Source organism: Anas acuta, chromosome 8 (assembly GCF_963932015.1).
Source record: "Anas acuta chromosome 8, bAnaAcu1.1, whole genome shotgun sequence".
Lineage (NCBI taxonomy): Eukaryota > Metazoa > Chordata > Aves > Anseriformes > Anatidae > Anas > Anas acuta.
In genome coordinates this window covers 20,492,690-20,500,580 of record NC_088986.1, presented here as the reverse complement: position 1 = coordinate 20,500,580, position 7,891 = coordinate 20,492,690, and the positions used below count along the sequence as shown (strand labels likewise).

Genomic DNA, 7,891 nt, shown 5'->3' with positions numbered 1-7,891 from the left:
ATCTTGTGCCAGCTGCCCCCAGGATACTCGCGCTGACGCTGGGTTTCTACCTTGCAAAGGCGGCTGCTATTTTAATGAAACTGTAATTTTTCACTAAGGGACAGGAGGAACATCTGGTCTCACTTCAGCAGGACAACATCCCCTCTCTATTTACACGTGTGGTGAGATTGGTGCAGCTCTCGGCTCTTCACTCCCTGTCCCGTACACGCGATGCCGGGCAGCACAGGGCCGAGGCTGGCATGAAACACCAAAGATGTGGGCTGGCAAGATCCCATCCTGCCAACAACCGGTTCTCGCTGCCCACTGTGCTGCTGCCAGCATGGCCATGGAAGGTGCTGTCCCTGTCCATCCATCCCTGTGGAGAGAAAACACAGCTGGAAAGCTACTGGCTATACTGCCTGCCCCTGACATGCAGCTATTTGGGCAGCATCCCTTATTTCAGGAGAGCTGTGCTGCTTGTTAAGTAGTCTCGTAAGCAGATCTGTAAAACCCTCCTGCTGGTTCTAATGAGCAGGGGACTGGCATTTTAAAATGTAGTCTTTTAATGGGTCTTTTCAGGAGATGGAGCTGATCCCCTGGCCAGTGGGAGCTGATGGCAGCAGATACTGTGATGATGGCTACATGGGTTGTGTTTTATCTTTGGGCAACAAGGAAGGAATGATGGATTTATCCCTATTTTTCTTGCTAAAGCCCTGGTTAGGTGACTTGGATTGAACTTTGCGTAGCACATAACCCCTGGATTTATCTGCATCTATAGGAACACGAGCTTCTTTCTCTGGGCCGCCTATCCTACTACTTTAGCCAGCCTATCTCTGCTGTATTTTTGCACCGTGTTGCCTAAACAGATGGGTTCCCTGTCCTTGCTATTGTAAGCAGAGACAGATGCAAATACATAGGAACTTATGGCCTGTCGTGTGGTTACCTAGAGAGGCCGTTGTCTGCAAACAAAGGGTGTGCAAAGACACAGACAGCCTCGCTTGGGGTAGCCTTGAGATGCACGGCCCCAGAATGATGCTGCCCTTACATGTCTGCTGTTGGAGCTGAATGCAGCAGTGGCACCTTCCAAACAGAACCGGTCGAGAGCTGCGAGATGATGACATGTCGGAAGAAAGGAGGAGCAAAATGTATATGCCTCCCCTCCCCATCCTCCAACCTATTGTTCCTTTAGGAGTCCGAATAAACAAAGGAAAGCGCACTGGTCTGGAGCACAAGGCAGCTGCGTCAGCAGCTCACCTACGTGCAAACACAGCCCCCGTCCTTCCCTACCCCCAGAGGGTTCTGGCTCAAGCTGTATTTAAAGTAAAATGCCAGGACCCCACAGTTGGGTGTGACAGAAGGAAATGGGGTCTCCTAGCAAGAATTGTGCCGTGGTGAGCCATGGCTGTGTGCGCTGGTCACACCAGGCCATCGGCCTGTAGCACACAAGCTGGATTGAGGGTTGGCCAAGAGGAGATTTAGGACATCGGAGAAGCACAGAAATAGCTTAGGCATTTCAGGAGCACCAGCACGCGGGGGTGTAACCATGTAAGGGTCCCATCAGCAGCCCAGCAAGAGCAGTGCTGCGGTGTCGCAGCTCCAAGCCCCCTTCCCTCCTTGGGAGGAGGTCTGGGCTCCCTCAGCCACCGCAAGAGCCTCAGCGCTTGGTCCCTCAGCCTTTATGGTGCCCAACATGGTCTCTGCAAGGCTTCTGGTGCTTTTTTTTTTGTCGGGGAGTCAGTGATGGGGCATTGAAGGGATGGGCAGCGACATTGCTCCATGAGCGCAGCACTCCGGCCTTCCTCAGGCGAGGCAGAGGAGCGCAGCCCGGGCTGCTTCGCCGGGAGCCGGATGAGGAGCCGGTGCCATCCCTGCAGCCCCCGTCCTGCCTGTCATTACGGCTCCAAGTGCCGGCTGATAGAGGGCACCAGGCAGACAAACTGCGCCGCCATCGCCCGCCCTCGACGCCCGAGGCCCGGCCCCGTCCCGCAGCAGCGCGGGGGGGCCCGGAAGGCGGCGCGGGGCGCGGAATGGCGGCGGCAGCGCTGCGGTGCGGGGCGGCTGCCTCCTGCCCGCTCCCCTCCCCATTTCCCCATTCCCTTTCCCACTTCCCAGCCCCCTCTCTCTCCATGCCCCCTCTTTTTGCCCCCCATACTCCCCTCCCGGCCCCCTTTCCCCATCCCTTTCTCTCCCTTCTGCCCTCACTGCCCCCCAGCTCAGCCCCAGGACCCCCGCTTCCATCACCCTCCCTGAGGTGTCCCCATGCCCCTTCGTTTCAGGATCAGCGCCCTGGGCCTGGCCCAGCTGCGGGGTGCCCGTGGCTACCGAGCGGCTCAGTGCACCGAGCTGGCCAAGCCCCTGATCCTATGGGACCTCCCGGCCCCCCCGCTGCAGCCCCACCAGGTAGGGCCATGGGGGCTCGCAGGAGCGGGACAGAAACCCTTCAACACGTGCTGTCCACTGCCAGCAGGACAACTTCTTGGGGACAGCCCCCGTGGCCACAGCAAAACCGAGCTGCTGACCCCAGGACTCGTGCTCCAGGGTTTAATGTGTGTCCCCTTTTCCTGCAGGTCCGCGTGGGTGTCCAGTACTGCGGGTTAAATTTTGCCGATATCTTGGCCTGCCAGGGTCTGTACCAGGACAGACACACTCCTCCCTTCACCCCTGGTGAGTAGGCGACCGAGCTGTGCAGAGGGGGCAGTGCCAAATGTGCTCGAGTGGCACATCCTAGGGAGATGAGTGGCCCTGCGAGGAGAAGGCTGCTGCCAAGAAAGCATCAGCTGACTTGACAAATCTTTTAGGGTCCATAGGATCATGTTTTAACACCCTCTAATAATACCGACGTAACATATTACTGCATTTCGAAGGTGGCGTGCAAAGAGAACTTGCTAGTCTGGGGAGAGCAACAGGAAGTATTGTTTGCCTGGAAGCTATGAACACCAAAGCACAGAGTGGTTTTGGGCAGGGCTGGGTCCTTCTGTCCAGAGCTGCAATAACCGCCATAAGCGCATGTGGCTGAAGGCACCTCCTCTCCCTCCGCAAAATCCCTCAGCCCCAGTGCCTTCCAGCAGCACTGTGCACAGGCAGCGTGTGTGTGGTGCTCCTTCGGGCTGTGACAGCTCCTTTGGCTCCGCCAGCCCAGGAACTGCTGTCTTGCAGCAAAAAAGATGTGCAAAAAAAGCACATTTCTGAAGTCTCACGGTGTGGAAGTGCCTTCCTTCCTCTGCAAAAATATATTGGTATTCCAAACTGAAAGTCTTGCCTTAAGTAGCAAGCGCTTGCTGTCCCCTGTGCTGATGCTGCCATCTTCTGTCCAACTGGTGCTTTGCTGCTGAAAACTTCATGGCTTGGCCCGGGGATCTGCTCCATGTGCACTGTGTGGGTGCAACCCACGGATGTTCAGCAGCCTTGGAAGCAGAGCCCGGTGGTTATTTCTTTGCATTGCGGTGTTATAAGTAAAGGTGAGAGGGCTGAGGAGCACAGAAATTCCTGTTGCTGAGTGATTTCCACAGCTTCATGGTTCTGGAAGCGAGACCTCATCTGCAGGTCCATCAGCTGAGGATGCTGCTAATTGCATATGCAAAAATGGGTTGTGTCAACACGTGTACGTCCTTGTCCTCCTGCAGGGATGGAGTTTTCGGGGACTGTAATGGAGACTGGAGAAAGCGTTAGTGCCGTGAAGGAGGTAAGAACAACGCAGGGATGTAAGGACGCAGGAAACTCAGAAGAGGAAAGGGGTAAATACCTGCAGTTAATGGGCTACGTGGGCTGTTGTTAGACACAGCTTGAGCTGTTCGCAGTTCTTCCTGAAAATGCAGGGAAATGAAATGCTTAATTCGGAGGGAACAGCAGGACTGAGCTATTTCTCTCCCAACGCCCATCCAATTGCTATTTTTGGCAGGGATACAGAGTAATCGGTGTGACTGGCACTAAAGCTATGGCAGCGGAGTGTGTCGTTGATGAGAAGGTAAGGACGGAGCATTTCTCTTCCCAAACTGCTGGAGAGCTTCGCCTCTGCTCAGCTCTTTAGCCTTGCTGGAGCTGCTGCTTCACCACCCTTTAGGATTGCTTTCTCCACTTTCCTTGCCACTCTGGGACCACAGGCATGGGGGAGCTTTTTCAAAATAGATGTTTAAAAAAAAACAAAACAACCTTAAAACAAGCCTTTTCTCACAGCAGGCCCCCCTGATGCTGTGCAGTGGGGTCTGCTTCAGCAGGGCTCAGATGCACAAGCCTCACCCCTCTCTTCCGCATCACATCTCTGTCTGCAGATGCTGTGGCAGATCCCTGACAGTGTCTCCCATGAGGACGCAGCGGTGCTGCCCATCGCCTACGGCACTGCCTGGCTGGCTCTGTGCCGCCGGGCACGGCTGCAGCCAGGGTAAGCAGCAGCTTGGGGTGGCACAGGAACTGCAGCCTGGTCCTGGGCATCTCCAGAGGCAAAACTGTCAGGGCACTGAGCTCCCAGGGTGTGCAGCTTAATGCTGTTTGGAGCAGAGGCCTGCACCATGCAGGACCTGTGTTTTCTCTGCAGCCTGCAGTTAACGTACCTCTGCTCTGGTAGAAAAAGTGGCATGGATCTTGCCGAGCCTGGGGAGACTACGGACCCCCCAGTGGGAGGGTGATCCTCGTGCCACTGAAATATTGCTTTTCATTCAGGAATTAGGGATGTTTTCCTGTTGTGCCATAGACCTTTGCTTGTTCATTCTTCTCCCTCCCAGGGAGACAGTGCTGGTGACGGCAGGAGCTGGGGCCACTGGACTTGCCATCATTGATCTGGCTGCCAATGTGTTCCAGGCAAAGGTATTCAGGTATTTGCCTTTTCACCAGAGCCTGTCCTTCCGTGCGCGTACTCCAGTGCCACATCTTGACAAGCAGGTGGCCTAGCATTGTGGTGACAGAGGCAGAGAATCGAGGCCAGGCCTTTGCTGGGTCTGACACCAGCCTCTTTTCCCCTAGTTATCACACCCTCTCTCCTCCACCTCCCTCGGGCTCTGCTATAAGTCTCCATCGCTCCCGTGGGCAGCATTGGGACCTCCTGCACCTCCCCTGCGGGTCATCATTTTTGGAAGGGGGTTAGACACTCCTCGCAGTCCCAGGCTCCTAAAGTCATTCAGGCACTTGTGCATCAAAAGAAGCACTAGGTTAAAGTGTTCACATCTGAGAAAACATTTCCATATATAAGGAGAAAGAGTGGGGTTTCCAACTGCCTGTTCCCATTTCCCATAAATTAAATTAAATGCTCAGTGCTTCCTGAGCAGAGCAGCTTTTGTACCAGGTGCCAGCTTTCCCTTTGGTCTAAGGTGATAGCAGCAGCTGGCAGCGACCCCAAATGCGAGTTGGCCGTGACGAGAGGTGCAAGCCATGGGGTGAACTACAGCCGGGGCAGCCTGAGAGAGGAGGTGAAGGCTCTCACAGGTGGCAGAGGGGTCGATGTGGCCATCGAGGCTGTTGGCGGTGACGTCTTCAAGGCAGCTCTGCAAAGGTGAGCCGAAACCAGAGCGTGACGAAGCTGTGCCAGCAGAGGTGATGCTGCTGGCATGCCAGAAGGCTTTGCTGCCCACTGGGGGGAAGGTGAAGCAAACCCTTTAGGCTATCTGCCCTGAACTGGTTGAGGAGATGGTGGCTTTGTAAGATGCATTCCTGTGGCTTGATTAATGCATGTCAGGGCTGATTAACTCACCCCTAGTGGCTGCTGTAGGGTCCAGGCGCCCACCAGACCCCAGGGACAAAACCTCTGCCCGAGCCCCCCTTGCACATCAAGTTTGTTTTCTAAAACCTACCACTGGATAGAGCAGCCCAGAGCACCGATGCGCTTGCGCCTGAAAGCTCATCATCCACAGCTGTCAGCTCTCCTTGGCATGTGAGCATTGCCTTGGGATGAGCTTCAGGATACCCATCGCATGTCTTCTTCCTCCCTTCATGCAGTTTGGCTTGGGAGGGCAGGATTGTGGTGATGGGCTTTGCCGGAGGAAAAATCCCCTCAATTCCTGCCAACCTGCTGCTTCTGAAGAATGTGTCTGCCATGGGAGTGTACTGCAGTCGGTACCAGCAGGAGGATTTTCCCCTTTTTTCCTCTGCCATCTCCTCTGTTCTTCAGTATTGCCAGGAGGGAAAGATCCATCCCCACATTGGAGCGGTCTTCAAGCTGGAAGAGGTTCGTGCTGTGCTGACGCCTGAGGATTGTTAGCAAAGTCCTTTTTATGTGGGTAGAAACAGGTTTGTGTGTGCAGTTAGACCCCTGGCATAGAAGCCTCTAGAGTCCTAAGAAAAATATTAAATCGAAAAATCCCATTTTCCCTCACCTTTTTTAATCTTCCATTGGGTTTCAGCCAGGGAACCGTTAACTCCTGGTTTGGTACTGCAGGGCTAAAATTGCAACATGCTCAATGGGGAAGTCGTAAAAATGCACACTCCCATACCAAAGAGTTTGGTCTTGGAGAATAGTATGCTGGGGTAATATTTTAGAAATGGATTAGTGGATTGTGAGGTGCCTTCATTTGCATTGTCCCCTGAGCACCTCTGAAGGTGTTCAAAACATGTTTTTCCCCTCTTTTGATGGTGTTGTAAGCCTTAGGTAACAGCTCAGCTACTCAGAAGTATTGATGTAGCCACCATCCAGCAAATTCAGGGATGTAAGGTGGAGGAATACCCAGGAGCTTATTGGCTCCTGAGTTATTTCAATCCCAGCAGTCAATTCCAGGGACTCAGGTGCAAAGTGAGAGCTATTTGTTTATGCCAAATGAATTACAGCCTCTTGTATAATCCACAGAAATACAACCAGATCCTTGTTTTATCTTAACTTTTTTTTTTTGGCATATAACAGCACAGGCATCACAACACAGCAACTGACTTCTCCCCCACGTTCTCGTTCTGCCCCTTCCTGCCCTGATGACCATCACCATAAACACTTAGGGCTTTGTGTTCACAGGTAAATGAAGCCTTCAACCACGTGCTCCAGCGCAAGTCCACAGGCAAGGTCATCATCTCAATGAAGTAAGAGGGCTGTTTCCTCAGACTCAGCCTCCTGCTCTTCCCCTGCCCTGAAGAGGAGACTCCAAGCTCTGAACCCAGCAGTGGACAAGCCCCATGAGGCAGGGACACGAGTTACGGTGGCTTTGCAAGTTGCTGCATGCCAGCAGAACAGGGGTGGCTGCTGTTGTGTGCATGCTTTTAGCTGTTCCCTTTCTTTGCTTCGCCACCACCTGGAAAGGCTCCTGCCAAGGCTCAGAGCTCTGCAGCCCAAGCAAATTGGACAACTTCTGCAGCCACTGCTCAGTTACACGGCCAGTGCTTTGCTCTACACCTTTCACACAGCCCAGGAACACCATGGCACTGTCAGGGATTTCTTACGTGATTGTGTGTGCGTGCAATATAGTAAATCTCAGTATCAAGCTTACCTCACAGATGTCCTGTTGCTGCAGGAGCAGTAACTTTGACAAGGCTACCTGGCCTCCCAAAATCTTCAATAAATCTACACAGCACTTAAAATCTGACCCGATAACGTTTCTTGGGGCAAAGAGTCATGTATATAGCCTAGGCATAAACTGAGTTCTTACACACCTTGCCCATCAGTAGGCTATGGAGCACTTATCCCTTACTGACAACAGCCTTATGTCCTCTGTTAGCTGTGGTTGTTGGTTATGGGAGAAGGAAAGTAGGTCAGTTACAGCCTTTTTTTTTTTTAAACATAGTTTGAGCTGGACAAAAAGCAGATGTGACTAACAGGGCTCCTGCTGATGCTTATTTGGGAGCCATGGGGATAAGACACAAGAGCAGTGCCCAGCCAGGCATCTGATGAGCATCCTGCTGAAATGGCTGGGTCTAAAGGGAAGAACAAAGTGAGAATGACATGGGTGGAGGGATGAAGGTAGGCACATGTGTTCTGAACAGGGAATGAAGCCAGTGACCAGCC

At 53.3% G+C, this 7,891-nt stretch overlaps 1 protein-coding gene across 1 annotated transcript; it reads left to right on the top strand.

The window, feature by feature from the left end:
• The first annotated feature begins 1,887 nt into the window (after window positions 1-1,887).
• LOC137860686 (quinone oxidoreductase-like protein 2) lies at window positions 1,888-7,665 on the top strand. Its single transcript, XM_068691238.1, has 10 exons — window positions 1,888-2,026; window positions 2,256-2,379; window positions 2,547-2,643; window positions 3,603-3,661; window positions 3,878-3,943; window positions 4,248-4,357; window positions 4,698-4,779; window positions 5,280-5,461; window positions 5,905-6,133; window positions 6,908-7,665. Exons 1-10 carry the CDS (start codon window positions 2,007-2,009, stop codon window positions 6,974-6,976), a joined length of 1,038 nt encoding a protein of 345 aa, XP_068547339.1. The 5' UTR covers window positions 1,888-2,006; the 3' UTR covers window positions 6,977-7,665.
• The last annotated feature ends 226 nt before the right edge of the window (window positions 7,666-7,891 follow it).

What these genes read in the sequence shown, in the direction of transcription:
- LOC137860686 (XM_068691238.1), top strand. Translation starts at nt 2,007, where the DNA reads ATGGCGGCGGCAGCGCTGCG. An exon ending in CACTCCTCCCTTCACCCCTG is followed by an intron (nt 2,644 to 3,602) that starts GTGAGTAGGCGA and finishes GTCCTCCTGCAG; the next exon opens with GGATGGAGTTTTCGGGGACT. An exon ending in CCAATGTGTTCCAGGCAAAG is followed by an intron (nt 4,780 to 5,279) that starts GTATTCAGGTAT and finishes CTTTGGTCTAAG; the next exon opens with GTGATAGCAGCAGCTGGCAG.